Raw genomic sequence first — 25944 nt, 5'->3', positions numbered from 1 at the left:
ACTCTCTCCAATTTATCCACATCCTTCTTGAAGTGTGGGGCCCAAAACTGGACACAGTACTCCAGATGAGACCTCACCAATGTCGAATAGAGGGGAACGATCACGTCCCTCGATCTGCTCGCTATGCCCCTACTTATACATCCCAAAATGCCATTGGCCTTCTTGGCAACAAGGGCACACTGCTGATTCATATCCAGCTTCTCGTCCACTGTCACCCCTAGGTCCTTTTCCGCAGAACTGCTGCCTAGCCATTCGGTCCCTAGTCTGTAGCTGTGCATTGGGTTCTTCCGTCCTAAGTGCAGGACCCTGCACTTATCCTTATTGAACCTCATCAGATTTCTTTTGGCCCAATCCTCCAATTTGTCTAGGTCCTTCTGTATCCTATCCCTCCCCTCCAGCGTATCTACCACTCCTCCCAGTTTAGTATCATCCGCAAATTTGCTGAGAGTGCAATCCACACCATCCTCCAGATCATTTATGAAGATATTGAACAAAACCGGCCCCAGGACCGACCCTTGGGGTACTCCACTTGATACCGGCTGCCAACTAGATATGGAGCCATTGATCACTACCCGTTGAGCCCGACAATCTAGCCAGCTTTCTACCCACCTTGTAGTGTATTCATCCAGCCCATACTTCCTTAACTTGCTGACAAGAATACTGTGGGAGACCGTGTCAAAAGCTTTGCTAAAGTCAAGAAACAATACATCCACTGCTTTCCCTTCATCCACAGAACCAGTAATCTCATCATAAAAGGCGATTAGATTAGTCAGGCATGACCTTCCCTTGGTGAATCCATGCTGGCTGTTCCTGATCACTTTCCTCTCATGCAAGTGCTTCAGGATTGATTCTTTGAGGACCTGCTCCATGATTTTTCCGGGGACTGAAGTGAGGCTGACTGGCCTGTAGTTCCCAGGATCCTCCTTCTTCCCTTTTTTAAAGATTGGCACTACATTAGCCTTTTTCCAGTCATCCGGGACTTCCCCGGTTCGCCACGAGTTTTCAAAGATAATGGCCAATGGCTCTGCAATCACAGCCGCCAGTTCCTTCAGCACTCTCGGATGCAACTCGTCCGGCCCCATGGACTTGTGCACGTCCAGCTTTTCTAAATAGTCCCTAACCACCTCTATCTCCACAGAGGGCTGGCCATCTCTTCCCCATTTTGTGATGCCCAGCGTAGCAGTCTGGGAGCTGGCCTTGTTAGTGAAAACAGAGGCAAAAAAAGCATTGAGTACATTAGCTTTTTCCACATCCTCTGTCACTAGGTTGCCTCCCTCATTCAGTAAGGGGCCCACACATTCCTTGGCTTTCTTCTTGTTGCCAACATACCTGAAGAAACCCTTCTTGTTACTCTTGACATCTCTGGCTAGCTGCAGCTCCAGGTGCGATTTGGCCCTCCTGATAACATTCCTACATGCCCGAGCAATATTTTTATACTCTTCCCTGGTCATATGTCCAACCTTCCACTTCTTGTAAGCTTCTTTTTTATGTTTAAGATCCGCTAAGATTTCACCATTAAGCCAAGCTGGTCGCCTGCCATATTTACTATTCTTTCGACTCATCGGGATGGTTTGTCCCTGTAACCTCAACAGGGATTCCTTGAAATACAGCCAGCTCTCCTGGACTCCTTTCCCCTTCAAGTTAGTCCCCTAGGGGATCCTGGCCATCCGTTCCCTGAGGGAGTCGAAGTCTGCTTTCCTGAAGTCCAGGGTCCGTATCGTGCTGCTTACCTTTCTTCCCTGTGTCAGGATCCTGAACTCAACCAACTCATGGTCACTGCCTCCCAGATTCCCATCCACTTTTGCTTCCCCCACTAATTCTACCCGGTTTGTGAGCAGCAGGTCAAGAAAAGCGCCCCCCCTAGTTGGCTCCTCTAGCACTTGCGCCAGGAAATTGTCCCCTATGCTTTCCAAAAACTTCCTGGATTGTCTATGCACCGCTGTATTGCTCTCCCAGCAGATATCAGGAAAATTAAAGTCACCCATGAGAATCAGGGCATGCGATCCAGTAGCTTCCGTGAGCTGCCGGAAGAAAGCCTCATCTACCTCATCCCCCTGGTCCGGTGGTCTATAGCAGACTCCCACCACTACATCACTCTTGTTGCACACACTTCTAAACTTAATCCAGAGACACTCAGGTTTTTCTGCAGTTTCGTACCGGAGCTCTGAGCAGTCATACTGCTCCCTTACATACAGTGCTACTCCCCCACCTTTTCTGCCCTGCCTGTCCTTCTGCCCTGCCTGTCCTGATAGAGCTAGAATGAGCAAAAATAAAACCTATTACAAGATCTTCATAAACCATAAAAGCAAAATTGTGTTTGGGAAGCTACCTACACTCTGATGTTTCTTCGGATTAAAGGTTTGACAAAATACACAGTTGGAGCAAAAGGGAAGAGGCAGAGTAAATCTGGATTTCCAAAATTATTTATCTTGAAAATTGTTCCGGAATTCAGGAATGTGTCTTAGCTACACTTCCACTCCTACTCCCACTGATGGCAAATTTCCCATTGACTTTGGTCCTAAATTCTATAGTACATTTGCATTTTTAAGAGACTGTACACTGCTCATCTGCTTGGTGAAATACCAGCTGGCAGCCATGAGTACTCTGATGGCTTCTCAAAAGAGAACTCGTGCCAGGGAAGACTGGTACAGCCACATACGATTAACATTACTCTGATGAGCAGCCAGCAAAACTGACACTCCTATCAAATGGCAATGAATGAAAACTCAAAAAACCCCAGGAGAGGAGAGTAAAGGGTCTGATAAGCTAGTCAGGCTGATAGTAGATTGCTGGGACAGGATTATGATCCACAAAGAAAAACTGACTGGTTTCAGAGTAGCAGCCATGTTAGCCTGTATCCGCAAAAAGAACAGGAGGACTTGTGGCAGTATGTGACAAAATCAACATGTATTAAAGCAAAATCTGCATAAGTGAATGTGGTTTACAAGTCTTTGAAGTAAGAATGGTCTATAAACAACAGCATGTACACTACATGGAAGAAAAATATTGAGCCCAGGCAGCTGGATTAGTGATGAGATGCAGTGGGACTGAATCAGGATGCCCTCTGCAGAGCTCTCATCCACATACCTGTAAATGTTGGACCATGAGGTGTCTAGGAGTAAAAAGGGGAGGAAAATTCATTGGCCAGCCATGAAAAAAGCTAAAATATGTAAACAGATGGGGAGTTAGTCATTAGACTACAACAGCTTAAGAAGAAGTGGAAGAATTATTTGACAATTACGTGCAGTCATTCTTCTGCCAACTTTGTCCTTTGGTTTAAAAAGCTCTTCCCCCTCCCTTATCTATTTATAGAGAGCAATCCAATTCTTTCTCACCCTTCGTTCTTCTAGGCTAACCAAGCCAAGCTCTTTCAGTCTTCTCTCATTAGCAGCAGCGGTATTAAGGAGTGGCAACCCATGCAACTGCAGGGAGCCACAAAGCAACAATGGGGCCGCCGGACATAGTAACTCAGGTTCTTGTCCCTGGTGACAAATTGAAAACCAAAGTGAAATGCATCAGCTCAGCATGATGACACAATGACGCAAACTCCAGCCAGCATGATGGGAGGCAACATTGGCAAAATTGAGTTTTGCAGGGGACTACAATGGGACAAACGCTGGCGCTGCTCGTAAATAGGCTCTCTGTCCCCTTGATCATCTTAGTAGCCCTTCACTGCATCTGTTCCAGTCTGAGTTCATCTTTCTTGAAAACGAGGACCAGAACACCACACAGTATTGCAGATAAGGTCTTACCAGTGCCTTCTACGATGGCATTAATACGTCCATATATCTACTGGAAATGCCTCATCTGATACATCCTAGGATCACCTTTGTCTTTTTATGGCAGCAATATGCTGGTGTTTCATAGTCACCCTGTGACAGACCTATTTACCCAGGTTGTTTTCCTCTGACATTTGCTACTGATGAGTTACCAGCTTACAGCAGAAATTCTTGTTACTAGTCCCTAGTGCATGACATTGCACTTTGTACAACTATTTCATCACATGCATAAGCTGGGTCATTTTAGGCAGTCTTCTGACAACTGGTGCCTTGTTCTGACTGATCAGCAAAGAACAGGCTTCACAGTCACAGTCAGGCTTCACCTGATTTAGCACAGAGCACAGATATGACCCTTCATTTCTTTGGCAGGCAAAATTCCCATTGAAGATCTAGGCCCAAGTATGGAACAGTTGCCATCAATAAAATTTTATGAGGAAACAAAGCTTCAAGCAGTTTAGCCAATCTAGGTATGACCAAGAAACGTTACATTTGCTCCTATTTCTTATTACAATATGTGATGATTTACACTATGCTGGCTAAGTAAATGAATAGTATTACTGGGGGGAGGGTGGAAATGGGGGGGGTGTACGTGTACGCACGTTCATACGTGCTGGGGGTAAAATCCTTGCCCCATTGAAGTCGATAAGAGTTTTGCCATTGACTACAATGGAGCCAAGATTTCACCCTGAAAGAATTACATTAAATGGTTTACATGTATATTAGAAACTCCTAGTAAATGAGTTCATAACCTCTTAACTAAAGCAGATGAAAGAAAACTATACATATGGATCAGTATAATATGTACATTGATTAATGTAAGTGGAAATGTATTGCCACTTATTTATTATATCACTGATATTTCAGTCTTTTAATGGGTATTACAACTCCACAGAATCCCTTTGAATACTGAATATACTATAAGTGGCTGCTGTTTTAAAAGGATGTAGCCAGAGACACATCTGTGGAAAGGTTTCTTTATGTCCTTTTGTTTTTTATATAATACAGTCAGTTTTCCACATGCTTAAATATATTAAGTGTACAGAGTAGTTTATAAAGTATCATTTCAAACTTAAGAACAACCCTAAAAATTACAAATTAAACCCTCAAGTGCAAAGCAACTTCACTTCCTTAAGCTGTCTTCTGCCTCCACCCCAACCAGTACCTTTTCTAAGAGAGAATACATAATTAGCCAAGCAGAGAACGTACTTTTATTACTACCCCATTTGAGATTCCCAGGGGGATTTCTATGTCTGTATGTCATAAAGGGCATCCAAATGTCACGGAAAGTTTCTCTTCTGCTTTGTGTAGCCAATTACTTAATTTTATCATTCATTCATTGTGTGATGTTATGATTAACTAACATGTCGTGTCATATATAATCATTGTATGTTGAACAGAATCAAATTGTAGGATTATAGAAGGATAGGATTGATTGATAGTCTGAAGTGATAAATATGTATTAGGTATCTAAGTAAGTAGGGCTGAAACACAAGGCCTACAGTCTGATGCCTGTCAGATTTTAGCTTAGCCATACTAGGCCTTAGGCTTAAGAAATGCTTGACATAAGAAAGTGACCAAAGAATAACCCGATGCCACAAGATTATGGGAAAAGATGCACCAACGGGTGGTACTGTGAAAAATTAACCACAGGATTAATTTTTGATTACAAGATACCCAGTAGTCACCTAACCGAAGGGTACACGATGTAAATGCTAATCAGAATAAAAGGAACTATAAGCAACCCATGAAAAACAGGGTACCCCAATATTCTTGGGGGACACAATATAGATAAGGAAAAAAGGGGTTGACCCTTTCACACACATGCGCAGGGTATTAGGTATAGTCAGAATCAAATTATAAAAGAGGATGCCTGGAATGGGAAAAATGAGGTACCTTTGGGAATACTCCAGCAGGAACCACCTATCTATTGATGATCAATCTGTGGAGGACCCATTAGACCTCAAGACTATTTTGGAAGATGTAAGTATGACTACAGCTGTAACTTGTGCATGGATATTTTTAGGATTTATATATGCTTGGATAATCATAATCTTATTGGTAACTTTAATAAAATTGATAAGGCAGACAAGATGTTGTGAATGTCTGTTACTTTCCTTGATCTTCATGTATTCCTAGAGAGTCTAGATCTGAGACAAATGACAGAAGTAACTTTCACTCTGAGCTTGAAACTCTACCCACTAGAGTCAGACCCATGGTGGTATAATACACAATTACTGAAAATAGTAAATTAACTAAATTCACTTTACAAGGCTACTTTTGTGTTCAACACATTACTCATTCACAGACTGAGCTGGACATCAGCATTATCCATTCTGCTATGGAAGGTTGTGTGTCACTTTTCCAATGCCTTCAAATCACATTTAGCAGACATATTAGCTATTTTTAAACTAGATTTTATAAAAATTCTAACCCTAAAGTGTGATGCATTGGACCTGAGTCCAGAGAGAGCTACAACTTACTGCCTCAAATATATTCCAATTTGTGTCATGATTTAGCCCCAAGTTGGTGAACTGTTTCCCAATCACAAAAGGGCATAGTATCCTCCTAACCTTGTCCTTACAATCACCAGCATAATCTCTCACTGTTGTGATTTGTAAAGGTGGCTGTAGTGACAACAAAAGTAACCAGAAAAAATAGTCACCTGGTAGAGAAACTTAATTAAAGGGTGAACAAAGTCATGCTGGAAGCTTCCAGACACTTCAATCGCTAAGGGCCTCAGTGCGACTCTCTAACTGCTTTCAAATGTGATGCTTCTTCTCAGGGCCCCAAATACTGTGTCTCTGAGGGTATGTCTACACTACGGAATTAGGTCGAATTTATAGAAGTCGGTTTTTTAGAAATTGGTTTTATATATTCGTGTGTGTGTGTCCCCACAGAAAATGCTCTAAGTGCATTAAGTGCATTAACTCAGCGGACTGCTTCCACAGTACCGAGGCAAGCGTCGACTTCCAGAGTGTTGCACTGTGGGTAGCTATCCCACAGTTCCCGCAGTCTCCGCTGCCCATTGGAATTCTGGGTTAAGATCCCAATGCCTGATAGGGCTAAAACATTGTCGAGGGTGGTTCTGGGTACATATTGTCAGGCCCCCGTTCCCTCCCTCCATGAAATCAAGGGAAGACAATCGTTTCACACCTTTTTTCCTGAGTTACCTGTGCAGACGCCATACCACGGCAAGCATGGAGCCCGCTCAGGTAACCGTCACCATATGTCTCCTGGGTGCTGGCAGACGCGGTACGGCATTGCTAAACAGTAGCAGCAACCCATTGCCTTCTGGCAGCAGACGGTGCAATATGACTGGTAGCCGTCATCGTCATGTCCGAGGTGCTCCTGGCCACGTTGGCCAGGAGCGCCTGGGCAGACATGGGCGCAGGGACTAAATTTGGAGTGACTTGACCAGGTCATTCTCTTTAGTCCTGCAGTCAGTCCTATTGAACCGTCTTATGGTAAGCAGGCAGGCGATACGGATTGCTAGCAGTCGTACTGTACCATCTTCTGCCGGCAGGCAAGAGATGAGGATGGATAGCAGTCCTATTGCACCATCTTCTGCCGGGCAGGCAAGAGATGAGGATGGCTAGCAGTCGTATTGCACCATCTTCTGCCAAGCAGCCATGAGATGTGGATGGCATGCGGTCCTTCTGCACCGTCTGCTGCCAGCCAAAGATGTAAAAGATAGGTGGAGTGGATCAAAACAAGAAATAGACCAGATTTGTTTTGTACTCATTTGCTTCCCCCCCTCCCCTGTCTAGGGGACTCATTCCTGTAGGTCACACTGCAGTCACTCACAGAGAAGGTGCAGCGAGGTAAATCTAGCCATGTATCAATCAGAGGCCAGACTAACCTCCTTGTTCCAATAAGAACAGTAACTTAGGTGCACCATTTCTTATTGGAACCCTCCGTGAAGTCCTGCCTGAAATACTCCTTGATGTAAAGCCACCCCCTTTGTTGATTTTAGCTCCCTGAAGCCAACCCTGTAAGCCGTGTCGTCAGTCGCCCCTCCCTCCGTCAGAGCAATGGCAGACAATCGTTCCGCACCTTTTTCTGTGCGAACGCCATACCAAGGCAAGCATGGAGGCCGCTCAGCTCACTTTGGCAATTAGGAGCACATTAAACACCACACGCATTATCCAGCAGTATATGCAGCACCAGAACCTGGCAGAGTGATACCGGGTGAGGAGGCGACGTCAGCGCGGTCACGTGAGTGCTCAGGACATGGACACAGATTTCTCTGAAAGCATGGGTCCTGCCAATGCATGCATCATGGTACTAATGGGGCAGGTTTATGCTGTGGAACGCTGATTCTGGGCTCGGGAAACAAGCACAGACTGGTGGGACCACATAGTGTTGCAGGTCTGGGACGATTCCCAGTGGCTGCGAAACTTTCGCATGCGTAAGGGCACTTTCATGGAACTTTGTGACTTGCTTTCCCCTGCCCTGAAGCGCATGAATACCAAGATGAGAGCAGCCCTCACAGTTGAGAAGCGAGTGGCGATAGCCCTGTGGAAGCTTGCAACACCAGACAGCTACCGGTCAGTTGGGAATCAATTTGGAGTGGGCAAATCTACTGTTGGGGCTGCTGTGATGCAAGTAGCCCATGCAATCAAAGATCTGCTGATATCAAGGGTAGTGACCCTGGGAAATGTTCAGGTCATAGTGGATGGCTTTGCTGCAATGGGATTTCCTAACTGTGGTGGGGCCATAGACGGAACCCATATCCCTGTCTTGGCACCGGAGCACCAAGCCGCCGAGTACATAAACCGCAAGGGGTACTTTTCAATAGTGCTGCAAGCTCTGGTGGATCACAAGGGACGTTTCACCAACATCAACGTGGGATGGCCGGGAAAGGTACATGACGCTCGCATCTTCAGGAACTCTGGTCTGTTTCAAAAGCTGCAGGAAGGGACTTTATTCCCAGACCAGAAAATAACTGTTGGGGACGTTGAAATGCCTATATGTATCCTTGGGGATCCAGCCTACCCCTTAATGCCATGGCTCATGAAGCCGTACACAGGCAGCCTGGACAGTAGTCAGGAGCTGTTCAACTACAGGCTGAGCAAGTGCAGAATGGTGGTAGAATGTGCATTTGGACGTTTAAAGGCGCGCTGGCGCAGTTTATTGACTCGCTTAGACCTCAGCAAAACTAATATTCCCACTGTTATTACTGCTTGCTGTGTGCTCCACAATATCTGTGAGAGTAAGGGGGAGACGTTTATGGCGGGGTGGGAGGTTGAGGCAAATCGCCTGGCTGCTGGTTACACGCAGCCAGACACCAGGGCGGTTAGAAGAGCACAGGAGGGCGCGGTACGCATCAGAGAAGCTTTGAAAACCAGTTTCATGAGTGGCCAGGCTACGGTGTAAAAGTTCTGTTTGTTTCTCCTTGATGAAACCCCCCGCCCCTTGGTTCACTCTACTTCCCTGCAAGCTAACCACCCTCCCCTCCTCCCTTTAATCATTGCTTGCAGAGGCAATAAAGTCATTGTTGCTTCACATTCATGCATTCTTTATTCATTCATCACACAAATAGGGGGACAACTACCAAGGTAGCCCAGGAGGGGTGGTGGAGGAGGGAAGGAAAATGCCACACAGCACTTTAAAAGTTTACAACTTTAAAATTTATTGAATGCCAGCCTTCTTTTTTTGGGGCAATCCTCTGTGGCGGAGTGGCTGGTTGGCCGGTGGCCCCCCCACCGCGTTCTTGGGCATCTGGGTGTGGAGGCTATGGAACTTGGGGAGGAGGGTGGTTGGTTACACAGGGGCTGTAGTGGCAGTCTGTGCTCCAGCTGCCTTTGCTGCAGCTCAACCATACACTGGAGCATACTGGTTTGGTCCTCCAGCAGCCTCAGCATTGAATCCTGCCTCCCCTCATCACGCTGCCGCCACATTTGAGCTTCAGCCCTGTCTTCAGCCCGCCACTTACTCTCTTCAGCCCGCCACCTCTCCTCCCGGTCATTTTGTGCTTTTCTGCACTCTGACATTATTTGCCTCCACACATTCGTCTGCGCTCTGTCAGTGTGGGGGGACAGCATGAGCTCAGAGAACATTTCATCACGAGTGCATTTTTTTTTCTTTCTAATCTTCGCTAGCCTCTGGGAAGGGGAAGATCCTGTGATCATTGAAACACATGCAGCTGGTGGAGAAAAAAAAAGGGACAGCGGTATTTAAGAAGACACATTTTATAAAACAGTGGCTACAGTCTTTCAGGGTAAACCTTGCTGTTAACATTACATACATAGCACATGTGCTTTCATTACGAGGTCGCATTTTGCCTCCCCCCACCGCGTGGCTACCCCCTCAACCCTCCCCCCTCCCCTTGGCTAACAGCTGGGAACATTTCTGTTCAGCCGCAGGCAAACAGCTCAGCAGGAACAGGCTCCTCTGAATGTCCCCTGAAGAAAAGCACCCTATTTCAACCAGGAGACCATGAATGATATCTCACTCTCCTGAGGATAACACAGAGAGATAAAGAACGGATATTGTTTGAACGCCAGCAAACATACACTGCAATGCTTTGTTGTACAATGATTCCCGAGTACGTGTTACTGGGCTGGAGTGGTAAAGTGTCCTACCGTGAAGGACGCAATAAGGCTGCCCTCCCCAGAAACCTTTTGCAAAGGCTTTGGGAGTACATCCAGGAAAGCTGCGAATGCCAGGGCAAATTAATCCTTTCACATGCTTCCTTTAAACCATGTATAGTATTTTAAAAGGTACACTCACCGGAGGTCCCTTCTCCGCCTGCTGGGTCCAGGAGGCAGCCTTGGGTGGGTTCGGGGGGTACTGGCTCCAGGTCCAGGGTGAGAAACAGTTCCTGGCTGTCGGGAAAACCGGTTTCTCCGCTTGCTTGCTGTGAGCTATCTACAACCTCATCATCATCATCATCTTCTTCGTCCCCAAAACCTGCTTCCGTGTTGCCTCCATCTCCATTGAAGGAGTCAAACAACACGGCTGGGGTAGTGGTGGCTGAACCCCCTAAAATGGCATGCAGCTCATCATAGAAGCTGCATGTTTGGGGCTCTAACCCGGAGCGGCCGTTCACCTCTCTGGTTTTCTGGTAGGCTTGCCTCAGCTCCTTCAGTTTCACGCGGCACTGCTTCGGGTCCCTGTTATGGCCTCTGTCCTTCATGCCCTGGGAGATTTTGACAAAGGTTTTGGCATTTCGAAAACTGGAACGGAGTTCTGATAGCACGGATTCCTCTCCCCATACAGCGATCAGATCCCGTACCTCCCGTTCAGTCCATGCTGGAGCTCTTTTGCGATTCTGGGACTTCATCATGGTCACCTCTGCTGATGAGCTCTGCATGGTCACCTGCAGCTTGCCACGCTGGCCAAACAGGAAATGAGATTCAAAAGTTCGCAGTTCTTTTCCTGTCTACCTGGCCAGTGCATCTGAGTTGAGAGTGCTGTCCAGAGCGGTCACAGTGGAGCACTCTGAGATAGCTCCCGGAGGCCAATACCGTCCATTTGTGTCCACAAGGCCGATTTAAGCTCTAATCCACTTGTCAGGGGTGGAGTACGGAAATCGATTTTAAGAGCCCTTTAAGTCTAAATAAAGGGCTTCTTCGTGTGGACGGATGCAGGTTTACATTGATTTAACGCTGCTAAATTCGACCTAAAGTCCTAGTGTAGACCAGGGCTGAGACCCACTCCCCCTAATGGCCATTAAATCTTCCTCGGCTGGCCAATTATCACCCTCCGCAGCAGAAGAAAAAGAACAAAATCTGACTTCTGCTCACGGATCACTTGCTCAGCTGATTTATCACAAGAGAGGTTCTTCTCAAAAGGGCCATCTGAGAGCAACCTGTTCATTCAGCCCCCACAAGAACAACGGGAGACAACAGCTCTTCATGGAAGTCTCTGGAGCATCACATTCTTTGTCAGCCTCTGATGAAGGCGAAACTCTTAGTTATGAAGAACAACATGGAAACATTACAATTAATCTGAAAACACACTCTTCAAATGTAGTCTTCCCATGAGATTTTAATGAGTTTAATGACACTGTTTGGGAAGTGTGAAGCACCTGTGTTATTCTGCTATTCAGAACCAAAAGAAAAAAAGTCTGACACAGGGTGTGAAATTTCCTAAAGGACCCGTTTTAAAATTAATTTAAACTCCTAAGATACTTAACAGATTTAATTGTAAATTCTCTGAAAATTTGTTCTATGCTCAGAGAGTAAGTGCTGTAATTCTGGGAAGAATATGCTATAATTTTCTTATATATGAAAGAGGTTGAATCCCTAGTTTAAGTACAAAACTCCACCTTAACTATTGAACTGCAACTAGTGCCTCCATAATATGTATATTAGCAGATAAACAGCGCCCCATTTGTTGGTGTATAATAAGTAGCATAGTTCATAAACTACTAGGTTTAATAAGGCTGTTATGCATTCCAAATTAGTGCAGGGTAAAATTTTTCTGATTTTTTTTGCCAAAAAATACAGATTTGGGTTGACCAAAAACATTTAATAAACTTGTGAGAAATTTGCCAAATGATTTTAGTCAAAAAATTTTGAAAAAAAATTGTTTAGTTTTGAAACTTTAAAAAAACCAGAACATTTCATTTTGAAATAGAAATGTATTTTTACTATGATTTTTTTGTTTTGAGGTTTCAGTTTAAAAACTAAAACCTCAAAACAAATCTAAACATTTTGCTTCAGGTCACACAAAACATTTCATTTGACCTGAAAAGTAAATGAATTTTGTTGGTTCACTGAAAATTTTGAAAAAAGTAGTTTCAGGCTGACTCAAAACAAATGTTTCCCCCTGGGTTGGCTCCCAAACCAACAAAAGACAAAAATCAGTGATTTGCACTGCTCTGCTCTGTATGGCTTCCTAATGATCAGGTCTTAACAAATGGGACCAGGAGCAGGCCGTCTATGGAGGACATTAAAGCTGCTGTGGAAAGTAAGCAAGCAAGAGTGCAAAGTTTCTTTAAATCAAAAGAAAAAGTGCAGATTTATAATTGTTTTAGAGCAATTATATGATAAGTGGGGATTTCTTTTTTAAGCACTGTCCAAAATATTATCTGTGTTTACGTTAGGGACAAATACATTTAGGCAAAAAGGAGAACTTGATATCTCTGGCTGATTAGAATGCATTCATCTGACAGATTAACTTTTCATGCAATAACAGCAAAGCACTGATTAATGTATAAAACTCTCTCTTATGCTTTTATAAAGGTCATATTAAGCTGCATGTTCTAGTAAAGATTGTCTCCTACTGAAAACTCCTTAGGTGCTTATAAATGTGGAGAAGACACATAGTGGTAAAGACTTGAGAAACGTATCACAACAATGTACATTTGGCAACACTGTTTACTTTTCAATGAATTTGCTGGTTACATGAGCCAGAAAGGAGTGTAAAGCTCTAATATACTCAAACAACAACCATTCACCAGAGCATGCAGTAATCATTTAACATTAATATCAGGACAAGAAATCTAATGCAGTGGTTCTCAACCAGGAATCTGGGGCCGCCAAGCAGGGCCAGCATTAGACTCATTTGGGCCCAAGACAGAAAGCCAAAGCCCCACCACATGGGGCTGAAGCCCGGGGCCCTGAGCCCCACCACCCAGGGCTGAAGCCAAAGCCTGAATAATGTAGCTTTGCAGGGCCCCCTGTGGCGTGGAGCCCCAGGCAATTGGCCTGCTAGCTATTCCCCAATGCTGGCCCTGGCTTTTAGATGCAGAAAACCAGCTGCTGTGGCCCAGGTGGGCCCTGGAGATTTTATAGCATGTTGGGGGGGCCTCAGAAAGAAAAAAGGTTGAGACCCCCTGATCTAATGGATACTTTCCACAATGGAGAAAGTGAAGTGCTAGAATAAACAAGAACAGAGATGGCACATGATTTTGCATAGCTAAAGTCAAATTATTTGTTGTCATATTTGTTGTGAATTTAGCCCTTCTTCTTGGCAAACCAATCCTGATTTCTGTAAACACATTCATCATTTGGACAAACAATTTTCAGCCTGGCGTACTGCATCCTGTTCACTTTGAGGATTTGCTATTCATTATTCATAGTGTGTGATTGGTCACGTAAGTCATATGGTATTGTAACTACTTTCTGATTGGATTACTGAAATTTTTTAAGGTAGAGAATGAGGAATACCAAATAATGGACCTTTAGCATTAATTTTTGGGTGCATATCAGTTTGTACTAAAAATAGTTTTAAGATTCACAGTTTTGGGGTTCAATAACACCTTGTACTTGTTCACAGCCACACATAATGAACCTTTTAAGATTCATGCGCACCTTGTATTTCATGTATTCACACAATTGTGTGTCCCCAAAAGTAATATAAACCAAACTCAAAGCTTTTATTTGTGAAAATATTTGCAAACTAATTTCTTAACATTTGACTAGCCCTCCTAACTACACAGTTACTGCTAAATACTATATATTATTCAGGGGAACTAATCTGCCTATGCATGATGGGGCAAATGCTCTGGTGATATAAATAAGCAGAATACAAATGACGTAACTGGAGGAATTTACACCTGCAGAAAATTTGGCTCAGTAACTCCATCAGAAAAAATGCTAATTACAATAAAGTGTTGCAAATTACTATTTCTAAGTAATGTATACATAAGGTGTGTTGCGTCGCTAGACTTTATTTAAGAATAGGAAATCTCATAATTTGATACTGGTAAAATGTTTGTGTTAATTTATCTTTTAATCAAACTCCAAAATTCCTGGTTGTCACTTATTTGAGAAGCAGTGAAAAGAACTATCAGTGTTTTATATTTATACAGTGATTTTCATCTGTTTGAACTCCATAGCACTATACTACCAGCTGATTCCTGAGCGATGGGACATTATAATGGAAGGCTCAGGAAGCACTCCGACAGTAGTTTTTGAAATATATACCACATATATTGAAGGTGGGGAACTATCCCACAAAGTCTGAGGTCTTATTCTCATTTAAAACAAAAAAGGGTTGTAGAACATAACTAGTATGTTAGAAGTCACCTCCTTCCAAATACCTGTCAGATTTTGATGGCTTCCCATGGAACACAACAAGGACTACCTGACTCCTCCTGAAATGAGAAAGATGACTGTTCATTACTGTGACTGTTCAAAATTACAGTTCATCAGTAAATATAATACCCTCAGTGCCTCTGGTATGAAATTAATCTATCATCACTACACAGTATACAATTCATTAATTGCTAACCACTGTCAGATGTAGCAGCCATGAAAAGAAAGGCATCTGCAAAGCAACAACAAATATCTGCAAAAGAAATGTCACCAACGATCTTATAAAAGCGGAACTTTGATTAAAAAGACATAAAACCTAATAACTCCATCTTCCAGTTACCTCTGTAATGGGGAATCTTAAAGCTGGGAAAATTCAAAAGAAAATAAACTGCTAAAGTATTCTGAGAACAGCCATAGAGAAGAATTACAATGTAGAAAGAGGGAGGAAATCGTCGATACAGATCCTACAAAGAAGAGTACTTACTTATATCACAGATATGATGCAACCTACTAATGGCAACACTGCAGCTAAAATACTGGAGGAGAAATAGAAAAACCGGACACAAAAGAAAGGTGCTAAGAGTGTAAGAACTAAGAAACAAGGAGGAAAAGGACAGGAAAGCAAAGCTTGTGCTAACACAAGAGACAGGGAACTGACAGAATAAAGCAAAGAAGGTTTGAGAATATCAAAGCAATGAACCATGCTGGCAGACACTGCATGAGCTACTTATGGTGCTAACTCTAGCAAACCTGGAGCAGCTAGTTTGCTAAATATTGGAGATCAGGGTGGAACATAACATATGTCAAAGTAAAACCATTATATATAAAAAGAAAAGGAGGACTTGTGGCACCTTAGAGACTAACAAATTTATTTGAGCATAAGCTTTCGTGAGCTTCCAATGAAGTGAGCTGTAGCTCACGAAAGCTTATGCTCAAATAAATTTGTTAGTCTCTAATGTGCCACAAGTCCTCCTTTTCTTTTTGCGGATATAGACTAACATGGCTGCTCTGAAACCTGTCATTATATACAAGTTATGTTTTGCCATAAATTAAGAGCAATCATTTACTTTCAGACTCAAATTACTTACTTTAGGCTAAGGGAAAACACCACAAGAGAGAACAAAGGTATAGTCTGCAGAAGAGAGATGAATTTTGGGTCTGAATTTTGGGCCTCGCATCCCTCCCCTAATATAGTGGGAGTCACACACATACTGATGGGTAGATTGCTCTTCATTCCAACCACAGCAGTCCTGCCAAAATTAAGATGTTTTAATTTTTATTGAATGAGTTATAAAAGTCCTGATACATTCAGAACCATCAAAATACATTTCCCCGAGTAAAAATGTCTATACCATTCATATATAACACACGCACATCCACTTCTCCCCCATGTAAAAAGAACATTAGGGTTGCAAAGTCAAGCACTCTAAAGTTAGGAAATAAAAGAATTAAGGTTGCTATTTTTTCCATTGGACCTCTGTCCATGGACAGGAGGGACAATGCTCACTTAATGAGCCACTGTGCAATATTTTGTTTTCTCCTCATTCTTCAGTATGTGGGTGCTGCCTTATTTACTGCACACTTCAAAGCCTGCTCTGAAGACAGAATTATTAATTTCCTCATGGCCTTTTCTATAGTGCTCATTGTTATAGTATCTGAGTGCTTCCCAAACATTAATCTATCTTCACTCTACCTCTACTGAGGTGAGGGGGTGGTGTCATCTCCATTGTACAGATGGGGAATTGAGGCACAGACAGATTAAAGTCAAAAATATCCTGTATCTGTGTGCCCAATCTGAAACACGTAGGAGCTGATTTCTTTCATAGATTCCAAAGCAAGAAGGGATCACTGTGATCATCTAGTCTGATCTCCTGTATAACACAGGCCAGAGAACTGCCCCTAAAATTATACCCGTTTTAACTAAATCTCGATTTTAAAATTTTCAGTGATGGAGAATCCGCAAGCTTTGGTAAATTGTTCCAATGATTAATTATCCTCAGAGTACTTAGTATTATACAGCACTTTATACGTTCAAAGCACAACCTCCACTGACTTCATTTGCAGTTGTGAATGCTCAGCACTTCTGTAAATCAGACCCCAGGGTATAAAATTGGGCACCCAGAAAATGAGGCACACACGGTTAGTGTTCATCTGTGGAAAGTGGTTTAAACATACATACCCACTATCACATAGCAACAGAGGCAGGGATAGAATCCAGTTCTCCAGGGCAGCTTTCAACTCCCTTAACCATGAGACTGTCCTTTCTCTTTCTGTAAACTCCTGCCTCATTCTCTACACAGAGTCTAACACCTGTAGCAACTGAGGCAAGGGTCCTACAAACAGCCTCCAGTCCTTCACTACGCTCAGTTCATCCCCAGAACAGGTCAATCCTGTGCACTTAATGAAGCAAAGGATCCTGTGCAAAAAATCGTATGTGATCACATAATTAAAGAGTCTATTGTAAAAAAGTGTATGCAAAGTTGTGGCATTTCCTTACACCTGAGTGCTTGACTTTGTTATTTTAATGTAATATTTTTGTGTCGTTTCCAAGGCTTTTAAAAAAAATGAAAAAACCAAGCAAGTATGTCATGAGGCATCATACTGATACCCACATGGTTCATCAGCAGAGTTGGACTCTTTAGATTCACCATACAGATTACTGCTACTTGAGCTAATGCAGTAACTGGTGGCAGTAGTAGGCTGTTATCCTCTATATGGACCAGCACTAAAGTGGATGATACACTTTGCCAGTGGTTTTCACATATATTTGCTGACAGCAAAGGAACGGTGAAACTCAGAAATCTTGGGTTCGATTCCAGACTCTGGAAGGGAGCATGCTGTAGTGGGCACACACTCTTCTGCCATTATCCCCTAAATGTGACCCCTTCTGACTTCTCCCCTCCAACCTCTTTCTATCCCAACCCCACTTCTTTTTCATCCTGACTCTTTGTCTTAGTTCTGTTTTCATCTAGCCAGTCTCAGTCTCCGCTCCTCAGGCTTCTCGTCCAAGTCTCCTTGCGCAGCAAGTTCCAGCCTATTGCTATCCTACTCCTCATACCAATCTATTCCCCACACACAGGCCTGGCACTTGTCCCCTCTGCACTGAATCAGACAACTTCCTCCTTCATGCTGCCTGGGTTCTGCGTGGGGTTCATTCAGAGGACAGGAGAGAGTCTCCATGCTCTCATTTCTGGTGTCTGGATCTAGCATGGCTCACAGCCACCCAGAGCTAGGTGGCTGCTAGGAAAGTCCTACTCAGCCCCAGGCTGCAACATGCTCAATACAGATGGAATCACTGGAGTTTTCAGCTGCAAAGCTAAAATTGGCCAGATTTGGGCAGATTTTCACAGAGACAGCAACAGGCACACCCCTGACACAAATGCCACTCTGTGCCAAATTTCAAGTGTCTGCTCCAAAGCACGGGGTTGCTGGAATTTCTTTTAAAATGGCCACCAGAATTTTCTATCGTGGGCAAAACAATTTTTCACTTACCTCATTCTTGGAAATGGCTGAACTGTTTTAGCTGAAATAAAAAAAAATTTAAACTGTATAGGCTGAGAACATATACCACTTATTTACAAATAGGGTAAAAATGACTGAGTCACTTAAGGTCTAACCTGAAACCAATGGGTTTGCACAGGTGTCAATGAGGGTATATGTTGAAGTCAAGGGGGTAACACAGGTGTCAATGAGGGCATTATTTGCCCTGTAAAACCTTTACTGCTGGAGATGATCCATGAGATGGAAAGCACCCAGCTTGACTATCAGAGCCTAGGGACAGTCTGTGGGCCTGGCAGTAAGGAAAATAAAATAAATAAAAATACCTGAGTGGCAAAATCTGTAGTCACACTATGTGTTCTGGATCCCAGAGCAATGGATGAAGTGTTCTCCCAGAAATGGAAAAGGCATCTGGATAAGCCTAGCGCAGTGGTTCCCAAACTTTAACAACCTGTGAACCCCTTTCACTAAAATGTCACGTCTCACGAACCCCCTCCTAAAAATGAATATTTCCAGGGATTTTCTCCTTTACCTGAGTATAAATTATAAAAGCAGTAATCTTGAAAATATAAAATTTGTTTTTATGACATTCTTATTACACACTATTATTATTTATCATTACAGTATTTTTATTACATTATGAAAACAGCAACACTCTTCCAAGATCTCACTTTCATAGCTTTTATCACTTTGAATAAGCCTGTTATAAGACAAGTCTCCTATGTTTCGTCATGGAGTATCAAATGTGAAACAGCATGAAGGTATTTAAGACGCCAACTCAAAGAGTTCCTCCTACATAAGCATTCAGGTCTTGAGCAGTCCAAGCAAACAACACACGTTACAACAAAGCTTAAACTTGTTCTTCATAATAATTATAAAAACAATACTAGCTGCCTATTTAATTTTTAAAACAGCAAAAAATATCTACCTCCCTTTCCATTTCTTCTAAGAAGTCTTGAAGTTTAAATCTCCTCAGTGTAACAGATATGCTTGCTTTGATCTGGTTAGCTCTTGGAAGTCCAGGGGCTCCAGCCTGCTGGCCCGTGTTACCTGGGGTCCCTAGGGACAGCTCTGTCCGCCATTAGGGAATTTTTTCCTGAGAACCCCCTGCAACATTGGGTTCATGAACCCCAGTTTGGGAACCACTGGCCTAGTGGAAAAGGTCTTGGAGGGAACCCCAACAATATTCTAGTGACAGCTGGTATGTTTGTAAGGGATGCTACTGTTATATATTGTGTTGCCACCATTATGTTGCTGCTGTGGCTTCATAATTCTTGCTATTATCCCACATTAAAATAAGATCCTTCATAAATTCCAGCTGTTGATTAAGGACTAGACTCTTCCACTCCTTACTCACAATGAGTAGTGCCTTCCTTTAGGAGTTGTCCCCTGGAAATCAATGGGATTACTCAACACTAAGGTGCTATTCAATTAATGTCAGTGATGGAATCTAGCCCGGTGTAACTTTTCATTCCTTGGTCTTAAAAAACTTGGTCCCTGATACCCATATAATAATTCTGGTCAAATATTTAGTCTCATCATCCTTAACCCGTTTACTCACCAAAGTTTTCTACAGATGTACTCACAGTAATATATTTCTTTCTTTCTGAGTGTACCCAAGGAACAAACAAACCAAACATGCTGTCAGGTACCTTTATTGCCAATTTCTTTAAAAAGGTCAGGCTACGTCCCAAAATCAAATTGCCTCAAAAAACAACCAACATTCGCAATATCACTGGTGTGAGTAATGTACTTGCTTTGAAAAGGAACTGGGGGAGTGAAGAGGGCTGACTGTAATTGTATAATAGGTCTACAGAGTCTGCTATGGGCGCTGCTGCCATAGAATGAGAATGAAGGAATCAAAAATGCTTTGCATTGTCAGCGCCAGAGATCACAGTGAGAGGAACAGAACAAGCCAATACAAAATGCGTTTTGCTTTTGTAGCTCTTTACAGTGATCCCTTTCAGGTTTCAAGCTCAGTATGAGTGGCCTTGAATATATATTCAGAATGTGGTCTGAAAGGCATTTGAGTTTGGTGACCAGCCCCTGAGGTATCCTCTCCAAACATTCCTACTCATCCTTTGATGCAGCTGCTGCTATGAGCATCACAAATGAGCAGTATCCAGCACAGTAGATGTGGTGGACTAGTTTCTGCTTTCGGTCAGTCATCCTGGTATAAGTTCAGAATAACTCTTCTTACCCCATCTGGAGTGTTCTGCATGCCAGCTTCTTTGCACTGTTCTAGTGGTTCAAAGCAGCCTTAAAGGTCAGTGTGGGAAGTCTTTGGCATACGACCTCTACAGTAGATCTTAAACTACTTCAGTAATGGGGGCATTTCCAGTGCGTCTTGAAGTCACAGGGATTCCTGACTGTCAGAACAGTCTCTGGGGGGCAACACATATTACATCAGCTTTCGGGCTGCTCTAATTTACAGTGGGCATTGGAACAACAGTCACATGGCCTCAAGCTGTTGGAGGTATGAAGGATTCTATAGTGCCCACCTTCAGCTGCAAATACAGCTGAGCATCTGACCCTCTACAGGGGATTGAAGCATGAAAAGAATGTCTGTAAATAGCTACAAAAGCAAGAAGCATTTTGTATTGGCTTGCCCTGCTCCTCTTGCTGTGATCTCTGCACATTGGCATCCTGGCCCTGATATATGCAAAACATTTTTCATTGCTTCATTCTTGCTCTGGGGCAGGGGTACACATTACACAGACATTTATAAATGTAACAATCAATAATCCCAAAATTCCATTTCAGAGCAAACATGTTACTTGCAAAGGGCACTGCTATTGGGGATATGTTTTTAGAGAAAATTCAGTTTAGGTACCCTACCTTGAAATTTTGCAAAGAATTAATACAGGCTACATGTAAGATTTGGGGGGGTGGGAGTGGGGATTAGTGCTTCAGGTAGAAATAGTTATTACCAGAATCTTTAAAAAATCCTTGCTGGGTAAGACAATTTGGTAGGTAAGATTAGCCTTTTTTAAGACCACGAAAGGTAGAGTCATATATTCAACAGCTTGAATTTATACAGGATTTTATTCCCGTGGATTAACTCCAGATTTAAAACAATATGCCTGACAGCAGAATCTGACCTGCTAGTTTGTAATATGATGGATTGTGTAAACCTAAAAGACAACATCAAGATGTTTTGTGGTATTTCTGTGAAAGATGTATGATGTTACCTGGATCTGTCAACTTGGCCTACAACATAAAAGGGCCATATAAAACATATGCATGATGATGTCAAGTTGCCAGTTTGGATAAAGCATCACAACAAGGAGATCCGGACAAGGCAATTAAAAATACTGCTTCTTCTGCCAAATCAAATTTCTGCCTCACGCTGGGAGGTGAGTACAAGCCAATTAAAAATATATATTTATTTAATGCTGCTTTCGCTCTCTTCCTTTTGTCATATTGCCATTTGTTATCTGGTGGGCCTGAAACATATGGAGCTGTTCTCACGGTACCATCACAGCCAGCAGCAATGTTTATTTTACTGGGCTCCCGCAAGCATCCCAGGGCACCATGCCATTTCCACAGTGAGGTCTGCTCCTTTTAAGTAGTTTACGCCATTGCTCTGTCTTCTATCTTTCCTAAATCCTAAGTTAAAGAGTATGAAATGTAAAAATGAAACAAAGTCTGGGAATTCACTGGGCCTGATTCTTTTCTCACCTACACAGGCTTTACACAAATGTAATTCCCACTGACTTCAGTGGAACTGCTCCTGATTGACTCCAAGAGTAGGGATAGCAGAATCAGGCAGTGGCATTAACATTGTACTCTCGATTTTAAGGGCCAAAAAATGACTGATAAATTATGAAAAACAACCACAGCAAAATCCTCTTTTGGCCACTTTAAAGTTTTCTGCATTTCTTTCACTCCTTGTGAGTTAACTAGACCCAAGCAATACCTTTTTCAGGACTGACTACTTCAGAGTCACCTTTCTCCAGGTATTGGAATATCACAGCCTAGCCCAAATTCTATTGTCAGTTAATAGATTCCAAGGCCAGAAGGGACCATTGTGACATCTAGTCTGACCTCCTATACAACACAGGCCGTGTAATATATAATTCCTAGAACAAATCTTTTAGAAAAACATCAAATCTTAATTTAAAAAATTTCAGTAATGGAGAATCCACCACAACCCATGGTAAATGGTTCCAACAATTAATTAGCCTCGCTTTTAATCATTTATGCCTTATATCCAGTGTGAATTTGTCTAGTTTCAACTTCCAGCCATTGGATCACATTATACCTTTCTCTGCTACATTGAAGAGCCCATTATTAAATATTTGTTTCCCAGGTAGATACTTATAGACTGTGATCAAGTCACCCTTTAACCTTCTCTTTGTTAAGCTAAATAGATTGAGCTCTTTGAGTTGATTACTGTAAGGCATGTTTTTTAAATCCTTTAATCATTCTCATGGCTCTTTTCTGAACCCTTTCCAATTTATCACCATTGTTCTTGAATTGTGGGCACCAGAACTGGACACAGCAGTCCAGCAGCAGTCGCATCAGTACCAAAAAGAGAGGTAAAATAACTTCTTTACTCCTACTCAAGATTCCCGTTTATGGCCACAGCATCACACTGGCAGTTCATGTTCAGTTGACCCTACTGAAGTCAATAGAATTTTGCTCCTTATCTTTACCTTAGGTTTGCGTACTATTGAAAGAGGTCACATTCTGGAGTGATTGCCCCAACGGTTACATGGGATGAGGATCCTCTCATCTCATCAATAGACAAAAGAGGGGTGAGCAGTCCACAGCAGCCTTCTCTTTTCCCCCAGATCTCATAAAGGGCAAATATCTTTGAAAAATTGGGCCCAAGCCCTGCAGAGCTTGGACCATTTGGTATAATCATGATGCCTCTGCACAACTCACAAATCACCCCTCGCCCACACACATTATGCTCACACAACAAGCCTTGAATATGTTTATCTTTTGTACTATGCTGCCATTAGATCCCCTAGCATCCTGTCCTGTATGCTTCTCCCCTGCCAGTAGATATTTGGAACTCCTGGCAGGGCAGTTAATGCTGAAAATATCGTCATTAATGTACACAGTAATTTGCAGTTTGACGTTTCTACTTTGCAAGGATAGCACGCTGTGCAGAACAGGTGCGCCCTCTCCCAAACTACTCCCACCCTCGCTGCAAGCTTCTGCAGGTAGGGAATTAATGCAACATAGCTGGTGACAAATCACTCCAGGGTGGAAGAAACTGCCATCTCTCTTTTAACTGGCCCCCAATTCTTTGCACTCATTCAAGCTACCTAGTGAAGAGGAGCATATAGCCCTTGTTGTTCTAGATCTGTGAAATCCTTGTGAAAACTCAAATAATCAGTCCACATGAACAAGGGTTTTTGCTGTTATCTCTAATAATGTAAACAGGTAAGCAAGCAATGTATCTCTTCACCTGCATTATCTCTTATGAGGATAACTACTCATGCATAGCAGCGGCAGAGTACTTATAACACTGAACTCATTAATTTAAAGTGGGCCTTATAGTAATCCATGTTATTCACACTGTTTTTTGTACAGCATAAGCAATTAATCTAAAGCCACACTTGATTCATGTTTTCCAAGTGAACAGTGTATTCATGTCATCTTGCCTGCTGTTAAGCAGCCTGTGCATGCATGTGCGGTTTTATAAAGGGTATGTGGTAAAAAATTTGTTTCAGTGGGTATGGCCTTTGTTCATGCTCCATGACATGTACATGTAAAGAAAAATTGCCAATTTCCTGTTAGAAACATTTTTATGGCATGTACATTCTGTCTTAAAACAAATGCAGTCATGACTTATAGCATGCACTCACTCCCCAGGGTACACCCTTACGTCAGATTGCAGAGACTCTTCCACTCCAGCACTCCCTATTGTTCCTGGTTCCACAATGGTTTGCTGCTACTGCGACCAAGCCCTCCACCCAAGTCACCTCTCAGTCCAGACCTCTTCTGCAGCTAACATATTAAATCTCAACTCAAAATAGCCAGCTGGGCATTAAACTCTATAGTATGTAAACACTAGCCCTTCCTAGAGATCCATGGCTGGTGTTGTCAAGGTTACGCCCCTTGCTGGGCCAGGTTACTAAGGTAAGGACAGGAACACCCTTGCCTCTCATAGCTTCACCCAGAATTAGCACCTAATAAAAGCAGTCTACCCTTTTTATCTGGCCTGCTGAGCTCTGATTGGCCTCTACCTGTTCCTGGCCCTTCTAGGTGCCAGAGGACCAACTCTCACTGGTTCTGCCTGCAGCTGATCATAGGAGGCCTCTCTGGGCAACCCCTTGAGGTCGGAACTCACTGCTCCTCCTTTCCAGCAGGGTTCCTTCTTAGGGCAGAGTGTGCCTAGGCAGTGGGGCTGGCACCAGGGGACAGGCAATGCCTGTAGGCCCCATCACACTTGGTAAAAAAAGCATATAATACATGTGCCTTGGCCTGTTTTTATCAATGACTGCCTTTTAGTAGGTTTCAGAGTAGCAGCCATGTTAGTCTGTATCCACAAAAAGAAAAGGAGGACTTGTGGCACCTTAGAGACTAACACATTTATTTGAGCATCAGCTTTCGTGAGCTACAGCTCACTTCATGCATCTGATGAAGTGAGCTGTAACTCACGAAAGCTGATGCTCAAATAAATTTGTTAGTCTCTAAAGTGCCACAAGTCCTCCTTTTCTTTTTGCTTTTTAGTACAGAACTGACTGTCTGGAAGAGGAAGTGCACACCTGTTTTGCACACAGATTGAACTCATGAGCACATCAGAGGACTTGGATGACTGACTACTCAGTTGTAACACTGTAAACATGAAGTTTTATTCCATGCTCCAGAAACAAGCAAACGGACATGTTTACACAAATGTTGCATAACAGCGTATTGCGTATCGATGTAGGACTTGAATTCAAGCCCTAAATTATCAGGAAAAGAGAGATAATAGCCCAAGTCTCCCCTGCAGCTATACAAAATCTTTCCCTTATAAACCTACAAATCCACATATTTCTGTTATCCATAGTGTGGAACACTCTATACAGTTAGTAAAGATTGAGGGACAGAGGAAATCTACGAGAGAGAAGACGGGCACATGAATGTTCAAAATCCACTGCATCCATCATCTTTTGAAAGAGTAATCTATAAATACAAAGTGAATTACCAGAGCACAAAGCAGTTTAGGGGAACTTATTGAACCATATTAAAAGTGACTTGAATACTAATATTGCCTATACATAACTATTTAGATCAAAAGTGTATCAGTATCATATGCACTACATTATTTCATGAAAAGTTACACTGGGTTTAAACTCTTAATTTATTTTCATATTGTATTGTATTTTATATCAATTCCATATTACCTCTTCTTGGACTTGATTCTATAAGGTCTTGAGCATGCTTAACTCCAAGGAAGCCAATGAGTGCAAATGCTCACCATTTCTCAAAATTTGTCTTTGAGTTTGTATATTTATCTGCATTTCTGTGTGTGTGTGTTATTTGACTGCACTTGTGTGCTGTGTGTACATTATCTTCATCAAAAATGTATTCAAAATATATAAAGATATCAAAATAGTCCTCTATATGTAGTGCATAACATGAGAAACTTTAAACCATAACAATGTGAACAAGAAATAAGTAAAATAGCCGTAGTTTTTAGAACTGTGTAAGTTAGATGGATGAACTAAACCAAACTA

General features: G+C 42.6%; 2 protein-coding genes across 11 annotated transcripts in view; one reads left to right on the top strand and one right to left on the bottom strand.

Annotated features, from left to right (window-relative positions):
* CFAP20DC (CFAP20 domain containing) overlaps positions 1 to 25944 on the top strand; it is a 227094-nt gene that overhangs the window by 6282 nt on the left and 194868 nt on the right. The window lies entirely within an intron of this gene.
* Positions 9271 to 25944, bottom strand: part of LOC142072668 (uncharacterized) — a 30971-nt gene continuing 14297 nt past the window's right edge. For 3 of the 6 annotated variants that reach the window (XM_075130199.1, XM_075130200.1, XM_075130201.1), the window contains 5 exons: positions 18260 to 18290; positions 15856 to 16017; positions 14773 to 14826; positions 10512 to 11692; positions 9271 to 9924 (listed from right to left, as the gene is read on the bottom strand). In XM_075130199.1, coding sequence (XP_074986300.1) covers positions 9404 to 9924; positions 10512 to 11094 — 1104 coding nt within the window. In that variant the 5' untranslated portion in view covers positions 11095 to 11692; positions 14773 to 14826; positions 15856 to 16017; positions 18260 to 18290 and the 3' untranslated portion in view covers positions 9271 to 9403. Of the gene's footprint in view, positions 9925 to 10511; positions 11693 to 14772; positions 14827 to 15855; positions 16018 to 18259; positions 18291 to 18591; positions 20188 to 25944 lie in introns of those variants that run through there. The other 3 variants (XM_075130198.1, XM_075130203.1, XM_075130202.1) reach the window with 3 other exon arrangements.

This window comes from Caretta caretta, chromosome 7 (assembly GCF_965140235.1).
Source record: "Caretta caretta isolate rCarCar2 chromosome 7, rCarCar1.hap1, whole genome shotgun sequence".
NCBI lineage: Eukaryota > Metazoa > Chordata > Testudines > Cheloniidae > Caretta > Caretta caretta.
The sequence above is the reverse complement of the archived record's forward strand: the minus strand, read 5'-3'. Positions and strand labels throughout refer to the sequence as shown.